A 15,836-nucleotide genomic window follows, 5' to 3' on the forward strand; every position below is an offset into this window, starting at 1 on the left:
AAAAAGAGGAAGCCACCCCCCCCCACCGGCAACCTAAGAGACAGTAAATAGAAACCCGAAGCCGTAAATAGAAGATTTCAATTTAAAAGGTTCCCTCAAAGGCATTAAAGAGGATCTCCCCTAGATGCAGGGTAAAAGAGGAGAAAGACTGCGGTTGTGAATACCCTGCAGAAAGAGGTTAAGATCAAGAAAGACCTTTCTTTTCCCCGGGAGCCGGCAGCCCAGACAACCCAGTGAGCTGATCAGGATCTATAAGTGGAATTTTATTTTTATTTCTATTTTTGGACTTTTTGGAAATCCTTTTTTTGGTTTATATGCTTTTGAAATGTGAGTTTGAACTTTATTTCTAATAAGACTTGGAGAATGCAGCCAGCTTGTTAAAATGGAGTCGAGAAAATAAACTGTGACCATTTTCCACCCCATGTGACAAGTTTTGACCTTGACAGGATTGAACTATGTCAACAAAAAGGTATTTGCCTGAGTTCCAGCGGACTGTTTTGACCATAATGCGGGAAGTAAGAATAGGACTATGTCAAGAGGAGACACAACAGCAAGAGTTAAAGCAACAATTCCAGATGGTGATGGCAGAATATGACTTCTTAGAGGATGAAGCTACTGAAACTGAGGAAGACGAGTGTGAGAATGACAGTGACAGTGATTTGGAGGATTTTGACAATGATGGGGACTGTGATTTGGAACGAAAAGATGAAGATGAGGACTGTGACAATATAATACAAAATGAAGCTCACCACGAAAAAAAAGATGATTTTATTCTACAAAAAGTCAGGTGGAGTGCCCCTCCTTTGAGGGGGGTACGATTGGATTTATTGGAACTCCAGAATGCCCACAGGGAAGAGGAAAAAAATAAGCAGAGAAGAGAAGAAACTCAGGGGTGCTGTATGGAGGCCTGGATGGCAAAATACTGTAAAAAGGGGGTGGGGTGAAGGGAAAGTGAAGTTGTGATTAATAGGATGGATTATTAGGATTAAAACTGGACTGCTGACTACGGAACTTGCTGGATTGGGGGGTTGGAGCCGGAAATTGGGGATGAAAGGTTAGATTGGGAATAGTTATAGTTTAAAAGTGAATTGATTTTGGAAAAAGGTGAAAATATGGAGGCTTATAGAGGGGGAAAAATTAGGCACGGGAAGAAAAAATGGGAGTTTGATTTTTCAGTGATTTGGATATTTGGTGAAAATGATAATAGCTAAGTTTTAAAGTAGTATAAGGTATAAAGGTAATTATTTCATAGAATAAGAAACTGTTGAAGAGGATAAAAAAAGGGATGAAAACCGGGGAAGGGGGGAGGTTGGGGAAGCCCACAAAATATGGTTTATTAATTATGAATGAAAAAAGATTATTTTTGTTTTGTCTTTCCTTTTTTGTCTCTCTTTTTTTCTCTTTTTTTCTTTTTTCTTTTTCTTTTTTTTTTTGGGTATGAGAATAGATGGTTGGATGGACGTCTTCCTGCGTACTGCCCTGGTTTCCTGGAGCTCTCTGGTGGCAGGGGGGGCTTTGGGGGCAGGGGAGGGGGAGGAGGACAGAATTCCAACCATAAAATGGACCATCTCTGACTGTTCACCTGCGTGGGATACTTCTGTGGCAGGGGAGGACCCATGGAGGGGGGTGGGAAGAAGGTGGAAAAGGTGTTCATGTATGTACCGTTTTTTTGTAAATTGTAAAATCAATAAAAATTATGTTTAAAATAAATAAATAAATAAAAAGATTTTTAAAAAAAGATATTTGTCTTTGTTAGCTCATAGAAACGAACTAATCTAGTTTCATACCTGGCCTGAAAATCCTTGAAGGCTGTTCATTAACAGTTCCCAGATGCTAAGAAGTAATGGCAGTACTTAATGGTCACGACTGCTAGGACCCAGTGTGCAGTAGCTGTGAAACAGGTGAATTCCATGCTGCGGATCATTAGGAAAAGAACTGAAAATAAAACCGTGAATATCATCATGCCGTTATACAAATCCATGGTGCTACTGCACTTGAAATACAGTGTACAGTTCTGGTCGCCTCGGGATATTGTAGATTTGGAGAAGGTTCAGAAAAGGGCAGCTAAAATGATCAAGGGGGTGGAACAACTTACCTTCGAGGAAAGGCTGCAGTGTTTGGAACTTTTCTGAGTTTAGAGAAAAGGTGAGTAAAGGTGACAGGATGGAAGTTTGCAAAATTATGCATGTCTTGGAAAAAAGCGTCCACCCCCCCCCCCATAACACTAGACCTCCTGGGCAACCCATGAGCTTGACAGTTGGAAGATTCGGGACAGATGAAAGAAAGCAGCACCTAAGAGATCTGAACCATCATATCTTGTTACTCCTTTGTGCCTTGCTATACGATGAGCTTTTTATGGAATAAATGTCTATCTGTTCCCTAAATTATGGTGTGCAAGTTTCCAGCTTTATTCAAAGACAGCCCTTCTGCAGCTGGGAGATCACAGCTGATTTAGAACTACTTTGGATGCGTGCTGTAGTCTGGTCAGGAGGGCTCTGTCTAATCCCCCTTCAAGATTGCACACCTTGCTATGTTTTTTTCCAGCTCTTAGTATGGATGAGGCTTAAATAAGGTCATACCCAGACTCTTTAAGCATACTTCTGGCTCTCTAATAACCATATTTGGACTGGGTGGTGGTTCCTTAGGTATGCCAAGGAATTTCTTCCCCCATACGCCAAATTCCTTTACTTATTCTAAAACTGGTTTTGTGGAGGCCCTCCTTCTTTAGAAAAGCAAAACGGTACACCAGGCATCCCCAAACTGCGGCCCTCCAGATGTTCTGGCCTACAACTCCCATGATCCCTAGCTAACAGGACCAGTGGTCAGGGATGATGGGAATTGTAGTCCAAAACATCTGGAGGACCGAAGTTCGGGGATGCCTGCAGTACACAATGCTTTGCTTCTTTGGCGATACCTTTTTCCTGCATGACAGCCTGTCTTTAGCAATACGGTGAACAATTACATTTCCAATCTCTTCATTAATTCCGGATATTTATTAGATTTTCAGAGCTTAAATCTGGATTGATAACTACAGGAAGATGGTGTCAGTTCCTGTTAGCAACAGAGATGAGTTCCCTCTTTCGTTTTTCTGTCCTTAGAGAAGAGCAAAATAATGCTGCTTGGACACTTTTAATGGTGCCGTGGAAGGCCTCATGTCCGAAGAAAGACATGTGCCCTGGCAGCAAATGAGCCTTCATAGGAGATAAGAAGCAGGAAGAAAGGTGGTGACGTTTCGGAAGCGAACTGCACCCGTGTTTCTTTCCGTTTTCCCACCCTGCTTGCCTTTCCCCAGCAATCCTGTATTTGTTGTCTGTTTCTCTCTGTGCCACTTCCCTGCAAAACTGTGCTCAGAGTGGCTTACAGCCTATCAAATTAGCAATAGCAATAAGAAAGTATTAGAAGTGCCACGTCCCAGATGATGCACCTGTCTGATGCACCTGTCTGGATCTGGGGCTCAATCTGCGAACATCCTGGGACTCCACCCTGTCACTCAGCTGGAGTAATGCAAACACTGCCATCCTGGCTTGCAACTGGAAGGGTTTTCTTTATAGCCACTATTAGGGTGAGGCGATTGAACAATCTGACATGTGCAAGAGATGTGTGGGTTTTCAGTGCAATAGAGAGATTCTTGTGAAAGCAAGCTGTTCACTTGGAGCTGTCTGTGGTCCTGTAACTTCTGACCTGCCTGACCACCTTGAAGCCCAGTGGGCTTTGGCATCAGACCTGAACACGATGGATGTCTTCAAATTTCTGCTTCCAGCACCAGCCAGAAGTGATTAAATTTGAGGATCGTTACAGAACACAGCAGGAAAATGATGAAATGACTCTCCCCTTTCCAAGCTTTTCTATTTATTTAATATTTTTAAAACAATTGCCAAGCAGTAAGTGTTGTCCTCCAAGACAAATACATGCACAGATGTTAAATCTTGTATGCAGTCTTCCACATGGCATCAAAACAAACTTGGAAAAACTTTTATTTTGCATATTAAGATCACATCCACAGTGTATACTTATGAATCAAATCAATAATAATATTTTGTTGTCCTTGTTTCAACTACATACCGTTCTTGTATTTTTACTTTGTATCTTTAGTTATGAGACTAAAAGTATAAACACAAGTAGCCCTGAGATCTTGTGAGGAAAGGCAGTATATAAATCTAATTATTATTAATAAACATAATAATAATAATATACTTCAGTCTGAAGCATTAAGATTATTTTTCCATAGTGGCTGCTGTGACTCAGTATGCTGCTTTGATTGTGGTGTGTTGCTGTAACATAGAGTGAAAAATAGAATATTGAAACGATCTTTATTATTAATGACAGCTATTATTTATTAAAGCTATATGTTGCCTCACACTTCCTGTAGGCATCTATATTGAGGATTTGACAGTATGCAGATTTATTTAAATCTAAACCATTAACAGGCGGATGATTAATCTTTCCCAATTTTGTAATTGCTTGACAACCCTAATTAAACCCTTGATACAGCAAGACCGAGATGTCTGAAACATGGGAACAGATTTGGACTTGTAACATATTTATTTGACAGGGAATCTTAATGAAATGATCAAATGACTCTTTATCAGTAAAATTTATTTCCGCTTTTAAAATATCCGCTTTTAAAATATTTATGTTCCTGAGGATGTGGAACTTTGTGAAAAATACTCGGTCAAAATTTGTTAGAAATTAGAAGGAACCATATTTATGGGTTGTAAATAAACGTGAGCATGGGGTCAGTGGACTGTGCCAGTAAGAGAAAAAACTCTGCACAACTGCAGTGTAGTGGAGCATTGCAGACTCCAAAGCGGGGTTATTTTAATATTATTTCACTGTTCTTAGCTGCTGCTGCTTTTTCTACTGGTTCAGTGGCCTTAGTTTTCATTGTTTTACTGCTTTTTTGGCATTGCTTTTTCGTGTTTCTGTGTTGAAATCCTTGGGTGCTGAATTGGCATTCCTGTTCAAGAATGAAAATAAATCAAATGCACTGCCCCCTATCATTTGGTTGAGGTCGTTTTATTCTTCAGTCATCGCCAATCTATACACCCCAGGTTTGTCTCTTATTTGCTTAGGAGATTTGGAAAACAGATAGTGAATTCTACCAGATTTTATCCAGGGTGTGCATGTGTGTGTTTGTGTGTTTGGTGGTGGTGGTGGGTGTTGGTTTCTTTATTGTTGAAAAGCCTTTGCAATCTCTCTGAAGGTCTTTCCGGGGTTTTTCTTTAAAAGCAAGCAGCATTGTTTGGTTTAATGGTTTTCCTTCTACAGAGGATTTTCTGCAGAGTGCTTTGGCAGGAAAGTGTTTTGAAAGGCTGTCTTGCAAGTATACTTTACGCTGCATACATTGTGGTATTAGAAAGATTCAGGGAGTGATAGTAGGTGAAGTAGCACCCTTAGTGACCTGAGTGTGCTGAGTCATGATAGAAAATCGATGGTTCTCACCATGTGAAAAGAGGCCTCTCATGCAAACAGATGTTAAGATAAGCACATGTGTCCTTCCCAGTCCTGGGGGCAGAATAAGGGCACCCTTGGGGAGTTGGTGGAGACCCAGGGGGCCAACCACTGATGTCTGTCATGGGGACCCCCAAATCAGTGGAAGATATCGCAGAATACTGCTAGGACCCAGCAAAGGGCCCATTGCTACATGCCCCGCGCTTAGTCAGAATCTGGTCCTGCTTCTTAGCCTGTCAGGCCCATTTTGGATTTGGGTTTCCTACTGTGGTGTATATTGAGAGCATCAAAAGCAAGCCCTTTCAAACTTACTCAGCTGATCCACAGAATTGATTTCTTCTTCTTCTTCTTCTTCTTCTTCTTCTTCTTCTTCTTCTTCTTCTTCTTCTTCTTCTTCTTCTTCTTCGCTTCCTCTTTTCTGCTGGGTTATTGGGAAGGAGGAAGTTTTATGATTTCATGCATCTAATTTTAGTTCCCATTTTATAAACTGTGCTTGCTTTGAAGTCTAAGTCTATATCCAAAGATAGCAGGGCTAAGGCAGAATTTGGAGAAAGGGCTTGACCTGTAACTGCAGATTATAATGGAGAATACACGATTCTCCAAAAGTTTTTAACGTAAGGGCGTTCCCACCAAACATGAATAAATGAACCAACGAATCCAAGAACTGTTATTTTTTAAAATCAACTACAACATTTTTTATTGGTTTATAAATAAATACAAATACAATAACCATTAAACACTTATCTAGCAGAACAGCCAATGGTCTTGGATTGAATTCTCTGCTAGTGGGTTTTGTAAGGGAGCAGCTCTGGAATCTGCTCCCTGCCCCTTGTTGCTCAGTTTGAAAACTGGTTGATGCCTCTGCAACTAGTAAAGTCCTAAGCCTAAAAAAAAGAAAAACAGAATTATAATATCAAGTGTTTAATAGGTATTATCAGCTGGGCATGGAACTAAGTTTTGGAACAGTTTCCCGTGAGTGCCCAGTGGGGGTGGTTCTAGCGTAGACAAAAGTCTCAGCAGCCTCTCGTAGGTGACCTGGCTTGGATATTGTTGTAGGCTAGACACAACCTCTAGCTGTGGTTCTGCTTCTTTCCCATTTCATGAACTGTCTTGCTTTTATTAGCCTTACATAAGCTGCCCTGGGGAGCTTTTTTTGGCTGAGGAGAAGGATGAAAAAAGCTTCACATAAACAAATCTTAGCATTATCTCAACATTTGACCCAACACAGGCGAGTCATTGAGGGTAAAGCGAAACAGGATAATTTAGATGTTGCATAGATTCCAGTTATATCAATAAATCCTATGGTTTCACTGGATCACCAGCATCCCAAACAGCACTCCAATAATGAGGATAACAACAATATAAATCTTTTTATGTTTATTGACAAGTTATTTCATTCAGCAGACATGTTGCTCTTTTCATACATTTTTTCATTTTTTGTTTCGACTACGTCAGACCAACACGGCTACCTACCTGTAACTCATACATATTTTTGTTGTTCTTGTTTTATATGCACGTTTGTTTTGTGACATCCAGTGGAATCTTCTAATGTACTTCTCCAAAACGAACAAACAAACCCAACAAAATTCTCTTTAAAAAGAAAAGCCAATTTCAGTTATTGTTTCAGATGATCAAGTTGCTATGAATTCTGCCAGATGCAATGCAAGGGATACATTTGATTTGCTTGTAATTTGTGATGATTTATGCAAATGAGAGAGAAGGGGAGCAAGTGAAGCTATCAGGATTTGGTCTTAATTCAGATTGGGGATGAGGACTAAAGACTAGGTGTGAGTTGAGATTAGCTACTGTTAAAATCATCTTATGCTGCTGGGATAAAGGTAAGGCCAGTGGAAACGTTTCTGACATATTATAGCTTATCGTGGTGCAAGTAACTTTTCATACGCCATCGGCTCTGCTCTTCCACATTGGAATTTCCTTCCTTAAATGTTTCTGAGAATCTGGAAGTGAAAGTGCTGCTGGTGCTGAGGTTCTTTGAGAATAAACAGAGAACAAGCAGAGAGTGAGAAGACAGCAGATTTTCCTACAAATTTCCTGTTTTCTTTGAGCTATGAAATCAATGAGGTGGGTAGGGTGATGTTGGCCTGTGTCTACTCACAAAGCAGGGTGTACCTATTTCTTCTATAATTTGGAGAGCAGGTTGTTTAAATTATAGTTCCCAAAATGCATATGATTAGCCCACACTGGTCCATGGGGTCACGAAGAGTCGGACACGACTAAACGACTAAACAACAACAACAACAACAACAACAACAGCCCACACTGCAGTAGTGAGATGTCGAAGCTTCTTCATGAGGTTAACTGCAGGAGCAACCACGTTGGGGCTGTTGTAATGCAGCAGTATGCAGGGAACCACTTGTTGCACAGTTATATCTTGTGCATTGCACCCAAACACAGCGATGAGCAACCCAAATAAACAATATAGGTGATATGTAATGATCAATCTGCTGGCTGCTGGGACCTATCCCCTGCAACCAGGACAGCTCTGTAATGTTGGCACTTAAGTTGGGAAAGTTAGCGTGGGGGTGGTGCCTTGTTGCACATGGGGGAAGCAGGGAAGGAGAAGGGCCCATAGCTTAGAGGTAGAGCATCTGCTTTGCATGCAGAAAGTCCCAGTTTCAATCCCTGGCATCTCCAGGTAGGACTGGGAGGTTCTGTCTGGAACCCTATCACTACACTGCCATTACTGAGCCAGATACACCCCCAATGGTATGATAAGGCAGCTTCCTATGAGTTCCTATGAATGTGCCATGCCACTTAGTTGTCCATTGTACCCCTTTTGCTATTTTTTATTGTAGTTGTTAGCCATATTGGGTGCTGCTTTCACCCGTTCTTTCCACAGTTTGTTTTTAATGCTAAGTGAATTTGGTTCTGTCAGTCTATAACTGGAGGTGTTGTTTAGTAACATGTAAGGCTCAAAGCAGGGGTGGGGAAGCCTGCCCATTTGGCTTGTGAAGCCATTTTCATAACCTCCAACATTCCTCTGATGAAAACCAGGGCACGTGTCTTTTGGAGCCATGCTCTTGTTGGAGCCAACTGAATCACATGAGAGCACAGCACCACTCCAAGCGCCAGCTGCAAGTGTTGGCTCATATTCCTCCCCGAGCACAGTGTTAGTGGTTCTGGAGGGGGGAAACGGGACATTCTGGTATTAAATCAGAAGCCAGGATGGCTTCTGTAATTCCAGGATTGTCCTGGGAAAATCGGGACACTTGAAGAGTATGCATTTTGTCCAATCTGCACCCACCTACCTCACACCTGATGCCAGGTAAAGCTGGGGCTTGGATGAAAGGGTCTTTGCAGAAACCACTGACCAGCTTATTAGTAGTGCCTGTAGAGCCCCTTGCACACAGATTCTGAAGCATTGACAGCTGATAAGTGGTTCTTGGGAAGCATTGTGCAAAGGGCTTGGCAAGTACTTTGCTGATTTCAACCTGCACAGGCAAAAATAGGTCACTTGGCATCACTTGGGTTGGACCCATCTGTTTATCAAATTCAGCCCATGGATGGGAATGGAGATAAGGATTCCTCAGCCTTGGCTCAAAGAATCTTCCCTTACACAGGTCTAAGAAATGCATTAAAAAGAAAGCAAAGCAAAGCTGAAGACTTCATTATTTCTCTCTTTCCCTACAGTAGAGGCGCTGAGAACAGACATGCCCTCCGACAGCAGACTCTTGTCCGAGAGAAAGGCAGGAGGCTTGCAAATCGTGGACCGGCATATATGTTTAATGACCACTCAACCAGCCTTTCTATTGAAGAGGAGCGTTTTTTGGAAGCGGCAGAATATGGCAACATTCCTGTGGTCCGCAAGATGCTGGAGGAATGTACCTCACTCAACGTGAACTGCGTGGACTACATGGGGCAGAATGCTCTGCAGCTCGCCGTCGCAAATGAGCACCTGGAAATCACAGAGCTCTTGCTTAATAAGGAGAACCTGTCACGGGTTGGGGACGCCCTGCTCTTGGCCATTAGCAAAGGTTACGTCCGGATAGTAGAAGCCATCTTGGGTCACCCTGCGTTCGCCGAAGGCAAGAGGCTGGCCACAAGCCCCAGCCAATCGGAGGTGCAGCACGATGACTTTTATGCCTATGACGAGGACGGCACCCGCTTCTCCCACGATGTGACCCCCATCATCCTAGCTGCTCACTGCCACGAGTACGAAATCGTGCACACCTTGCTGAGGAAAGGCGCTCGCATCGAGAGGCCTCACGACTACTTCTGCAAATGCAGCGAATGCAACGAGAAGCAAAAGCACGATTCCTTCAGCCATTCCAGGTCCAGGATCAATGCCTACAAAGGTCTGGCCAGCCCTGCTTACCTTTCCTTGTCTAGCGAGGACCCCGTAATGATTGCCTTAGAACTAAGCAACGAGCTGGCTGTGCTTGCTAACATTGAAAAAGAATTCAAAGTAAGTTGTTTTGTTTTTTCTCTCCTGGGGTTAGTTTTTTAACAGGAGGCCACTGCTGGATCATCTACTTTAGCCTCCTGTTTTCATTGGTCAACGTCATAAAAACATAAGAGGATCCTGATGGATCTGAGCAATGGCCCATCTGGCCAACCACTGTGGGGAACCTGCAAATAGGACCCAAACACACTCTTCCCTCCTGCCAGGATTTTTTTGAGGGGGTATGTGGTGGCTGCCAACTCTGCCGCTGCTCCCCCCCCCCCCCGAGGCGTTCTGGTGCCACCTGCCAAAGCTGGTCTACTACAAAATGGGGGTGGCTAGAGCTTCTTTTTTTCCTCCTTTCAATGACACACAGGCCACTCTAGCCATGCGACTTTGTGGTAGAGAAGGACTGCTTCGCTCTTTCTGCTGATAGCCTTATCCTCCAAATGTCTCTAGGAAGTCTACAAATAGGGATTGAAGTTTTGTCTCCCCAGTGTCTGGAATTCAGAGGTATACTACCCCAGAGCATTTTTTGGGGGGGTCAATTTAGTTATGAAAATGTGGAGCTGTCATTGTTTGGCCACAGGGTATGAAGCCAGCTAAGGATGTTATTCATTACTCAGCCTACAGTAGAAAAATATATATATATTGTCATGCCAGTTTTTGGGGAATCTAATGAACCACCTTTAAATTGCTTAAAGGTAAAGGTAAAGGGACCCATGACACTCATGCTAATTTGTGTGTACAGGTGCAAATTTATAAATAATTACTTTAATTTAAACAATGCCTATCACCATAGTGGGGGAGACTGCGGCCTGGTGACTTGCGTGACTGCTGATGCGAAAATGCAAGCCCCACCTCCCGTTCCTTCTCCTAAAATGGACTTGGAGCTAGATGGGTCACTAGTTAATGTTATGCTTGTTGCTTATTATAAAAATGGCCGATTTCTGTGGCTTCTTTTCCTTCACAGAATGATTACAAAAAATTGTCTATGCAGTGCAAAGACTTTGTGGTTGGACTTCTTGATTTATGCAGAAACACTGAAGAAGTAGAAGCTATTCTAAATGGAGATGTTGAGCTGCACCACGGGGAGCACGGACGCCCTAGCCTTAGCCGCCTAAAACTTGCCATAAAGTATGAAGTCAAAAAGGTAAGCTCTGGCATAAGCAGCTGATTGGGTTGGAGATGTTTCCATTAATTTCCTTCCCATTTATCTTCCTATCCAAGTACTGGTGATATCGAGCATCAAATAACACACAGAGTTCCATGAACATTTGTCCTTGTCCCAATGAATCATCACATGAAGATAAACCTTCATGAACTTTCTGGATAATTTGGAAGTGCTTTTGACATTCAATTTAGCATTTATATATCCTGCAGTACATAAGCAGAAACCTACAGGACATAGAGCCCACATGCAGTGCATCTTTCAGGGCTACAGCTAAGTGGAAGCGCACATGTTTTACATCCAGCAAATCCCGGTTCAATCCCTGGTATCTCCAGATAGGACTGGGAAAGATCACTTTCTGAAACCTTGGAGCAAAATAAAAAAATTCCTTCAGTAGCACCTTAAAGACCAACTAAGTTTATATTTTGGTATGAGCTTTCGTGTGCATGCACACTTCTTTAAGGTGCTACTGAAGGAATTTTTTTATTTTGCTTCGACTCAGACCAACACGGCTACCTACCTGTAACTGAAACCTTGGAGAGTCACTTCCAGTCTGACGAAGCAGTGTTGTGACAGCTTAAAGGCAAATATCAATCATTGGAACTAGTCCTAAATGCTAACAGACTGTCACTGAAGTGCTTTCAAAATTGGCATGTTACGCATAAACCTGGGCTGCACCAGCCAAAATTATAATATAGCCCGATTGCATTACAGTCCCTTCATCCCAAAAAACCCAGTTTCAATAAAATGGAAGCCTTTGAAGGTGTGGAGGGGTCCATGTGAGTATCAACAACATGGGGGGGGGACACCCAACTTTGGAGAAAGTTGCTGTATAGATTCCACGATGTGCCTGCTGTGCAGATTTTATTTAAATGTAGCTAAAGTGCATCTCACATTTTCAGAGGCACAAGGCCTCTCCTACAAAATGCTGTTACCCAATAAAAAGCGGATGGATGCTACCGGTACCACCGTGCCTAGACTGAAAAATTTCCCAGAGGCATCTTTCAAGCCATGTCTGAACACAATTTACACCATCTGCTTGACCCAACCTGGCAGTTTTTATTTGTAGTAAGAATCTTCTGGGCAAACTTGGAGGGGGAAAAACCCCAAACATTTTAAAGGATGAAATTGCAGAAAACTTAAAACCAAGTGTGTTGTCTTGACAAGGAAACTTCCTGCCTCATATAGCACACAGAAGCTGCTGCTCTTCCCTTTGTGATAATCACATGAAGATTACCTGGATCGTTTCTGTTTTAATACCTTCATTGGCAGGCTAAATATGAAATGAGTGGTGGTAATGTTCTCTTGTACTCCTTTCCTTTGTCGTTTAGTTTGTAGCACATCCAAACTGCCAGCAGCAGCTCCTCTCTATCTGGTATGAGAATCTGTCAGGTTTACGACAACAGACGATGGCGGTGAAGTTTTTAGTGGTTCTTGCAGTTGCTGTTGGGCTGCCATTCCTGTCGATGGCTTATTGGATTGCTCCATGCAGTAAGGTACTAGTTGGTGCAAGGTTGCATCAGCCTTTTAAAACAGTTTCTGTTCTTCGTTTGCATGCAGACTTGAAAGTGGGCTAAAGTGAAGCATGCACAATAAACAAGAGAGGCACTTAGCAATGCTTTAGTAGCAAGTTTTTTATTGTAATGGTGTGATGGCAGGATCACACGCCTTGTTCTCAATAAAAAGCAGCGAAAGCATTATGTTCAACTTAATTTGCTTTTCATTTGTGAAGGTGGCAGGACTGGGGGAGGAACTGAAAGGCATCACTTATGCCTTTTGTGTTTGTGCCTGTGCTGTTTGTTAGCAACACACATGCATATAATCTCTCTCTCTCTCTCTCTCTCTCTCTCTCTCTCTCTCTCTCTCTCTCTCTCTCTCTCTCTCTCTCTCTCTCTCTCTCTGTATTTTATCAGATGAAGCCTTAAGCCTTTTAAACTAGTATACTGGTACTGAAAATGGGACAGCTTGAAGCTAACAAAAAATCCGATTGCATTATGAAATACCAACATCCAACATCAACATTACATTATGAAATATCAACAGCAATGACAGCATCAACACAAAACAAGGGGCCATGCTGGTGCTGCAGTACAGTTACATGAGCAGAGTAGCTAAACGTTTACATTGCTGTGCAATTGCCTTTAAATTGAAGACCCAGGGGAGCAGGCCCAGGGCAATAAGAAGATAAAGAGATTTGTGACATGTTGAACACTAGCTGCTTTTCAACGGCCCAGTACACATGTTACACTAAGCCAAACTATGGCTGAGCATAAATGAGCAAGTGTCCATGGAGCGAAAATCAAGGCTACTTTGCTGCTGACTGGAGCTAAGTCATGGGTTGGCTTAGTGTTACTGTATGTCCAAACCCAGGCTCCCGAAGACAAACCATGAGTGCCAAACCAAACATTGTGGTTTGTCTAGAGTAAAACAAGCCACTAGCCTGGGTTCAAAAGTAATGATGAACCAAATCATGGCTTAGCGCTGTGCAGCATGGCAGCAGCAGTGCTGGGAGGAGCTAAACAACTGTGATTTTTACTCCATGCACTTGCTCAGTTATGTCATGGCTTGGCTTAGCATTGCATGTGGACCAGGCCATTGCGGCATAAATGTTCCCAGGCAACTGAAACTCTGGAGAGTCACTGCCAGCCATTCTGGCTTCTTTTACTGCTACTTATTACATCCCACATCTGTCTTCTGCCCGCTCTGACCTGCTTTCCTGGCACCTTCAAGTGACGCTGTTTCCCAGCCTCATCCTCACTTGTGAACGTAGGCAGGTAATCAATTTGAAAGGACACTGCCAATGTATTTTGTTTATCATTTACAAAGTGTGTTTTAATCATTGCTGTCTTTAACCATCCCCTTGGAAGCTTTAAAAAGGAGCTTGTCGGTATAAACAACAAGCTTTATTAGGGGGAGGGAATAGTCATTTAGCCTCTGAGGGGACTGACAGACTGTTTTGCAAAAGAAAAACGAAACTATTTTTAGGCTGCCGCCCTAAACAAACTTACTGGAGCATTAGTCCCAATGAATTAGACTTGCTTCTGAGTTAAAGTGTGTGTTGCTACTTATTTATTTGGCTGGAGGATGAGGGTGGAATGAAGATTTCCTAAAGAATTTAGCAGACTAGTGTGCCCAGCATTTGGCTTTACCAACCTTTATTAATATTAGATTCAGCCATACTTAACGTTTCATAAACAGTTTATTTATCTTTGGGCATTTTCCACTGACCTTTCACTCCTTCCTAGCTTAAGCATTCATAAGAAAAGAAATAAAGTAGCTCGAGACGCTTTGTAATGGTGCCTGTTAAATAGTCGCTGGAAAAATAAAAAAAATGGGAGTATTTGTGGTTGACTATGTTTTCAGAAATGAAAACCATTTAACCCCCCTTTACATATGAACCATCGTTATTGCAAATACAGTTTCCCTCATTCAGTGAGATATTATGTTTGTTTGCTTCCTTCTCTTCCCAAACCCTTTCCCATGAACTGTGAGCAGCCAACTCACCACATCCTGGAAAGTTTCTCCGCAAACCTCCTGCCTGACGTTTTTGACGTCTTGTGTTCCAACATGTCATGCACCCCTTTCCCCGTGTGAACTGACCAGCGCCTGCATGCCTCTCAAATTAATCTGGCCCTGGAGTGCCGACTATGAAAGTATTTCAAAACCTATGGGAAATTCCAATGCTAGACTATTTCTAACAGTCTCTAATTTCAATCTACTGGTTATATTTATTTGCTTTCTAAAAGAAAATTTGCTACCCTCCTATAGAACTGAGCAAACAGGGTGGTTCAAGTTTTCCATAGGCCTTACACAGAATCCTGGATCTTCCCCATCTTGTCCACATTTTTTGGTGGTTAGGGAAACAATTTCTAAAGCTGCAATCCTATGCACACTTACGTGGGATTTGCTTCCGTTGAATAGGTTTAGCAAGAGGAGGGAGACAGTCACAGATGCGCTCAGAATACTGAGTTGACCCTCTAATCCTTGGGTGAGAAGTCTTTTTCGGGCTGAAGGCTGCATTACGTGGTGGAAAGCTGGCAGGAGCCACATTTCAATAGTGGGCAGGGCCACATTCAACCCGACCGACACACCCTCAACATACAGGGACATACCCCATCATACACAGACAAGTATACGCACAAAACTATTTCCCATAGAATGAGGCACATATTTAATCCCTAGTAATTCCACTTAAATTTCATCATACATTTCCCCTGTAGACGTCACAAAAAAGCTTATAAACTAATAGCCATTGATAAAGCCTTTTTGTCCATGATTTTGTCTAATCCCATTCTTTTTTCTTTTTCTTTTTGCATTTTCCAAATTTATTATACACATCTTACAATTTTTTTCTTTTTTTCTATTTCCGGCTTTTGGTGTTTTTTTATAATTATATTTTGACAAAGTCATAATAAAAAATAAATAAGAATACAAATGTGCCCCCCCACCCCCGAGACTATTCCATTGTAACTATTCAACCTCCCAAAAGTTCAACACCTCTTGCGATGGTTCCGTTTTAACAGTACAAATTCTACAAAGACCTTCCATATCTCCTCAAAATCATTTCTCCTGCATACTCCCCATCTTACCTTAATAGCACATGTTAATTTATCATCCAATCCCATTCTAAAGCTGTCCATGTTTCTGGCCATTGCTATATCTTGTAGAAGTGAATGCCATAGTTTAAATATGCACTGTGTTAAGAAATATTACTATTTGTCTGTCCTGAAGCTTCTAGCATTCAGCTTTATGAATGACCCTGGGTTCTGGTATTATGAAAAAGGAAGAAAAACATCTCTCTATCTGCTTCCA

General features: G+C 42.1%; 1 protein-coding gene and 1 long non-coding RNA gene across 2 annotated transcripts in view; one reads left to right on the plus strand and one right to left on the minus strand.

Annotated features, from left to right (window-relative positions):
• The window catches only part of TRPC6 (transient receptor potential cation channel subfamily C member 6), a 70,945-nt gene that overhangs the window by 35,456 nt on the left and 19,653 nt on the right, over positions 1-15,836 (plus strand). Inside the window, exons 2-4 of the mRNA XM_035115113.3 lie at positions 9,103-9,877; positions 10,827-11,006; positions 12,356-12,520. Coding sequence (XP_034971004.3) covers positions 9,103-9,877; positions 10,827-11,006; positions 12,356-12,520 — 1,120 coding nt within the window. The remainder of the gene's footprint in view (positions 1-9,102; positions 9,878-10,826; positions 11,007-12,355; positions 12,521-15,836) is intronic.
• The window catches only part of LOC148686033 (uncharacterized), a 131,623-nt gene continuing 117,178 nt past the window's right edge, over positions 1,392-15,836 (minus strand). The window contains exons 3-4 of the long non-coding RNA XR_015949718.1: positions 6,925-7,007; positions 1,392-6,335 (exon numbers count right to left, since the gene is read on the minus strand). This is a non-coding gene — a long non-coding RNA (uncharacterized LOC148686033). The remainder of the gene's footprint in view (positions 6,336-6,924; positions 7,008-15,836) is intronic.

This window comes from Zootoca vivipara, chromosome 4 (assembly GCF_965207765.1).
Source record: "Zootoca vivipara chromosome 4, rZooViv2.hap1.1, whole genome shotgun sequence".
In the NCBI taxonomy this organism is placed as follows: Eukaryota; Metazoa; Chordata; class Lepidosauria; order Squamata; family Lacertidae; genus Zootoca; species Zootoca vivipara.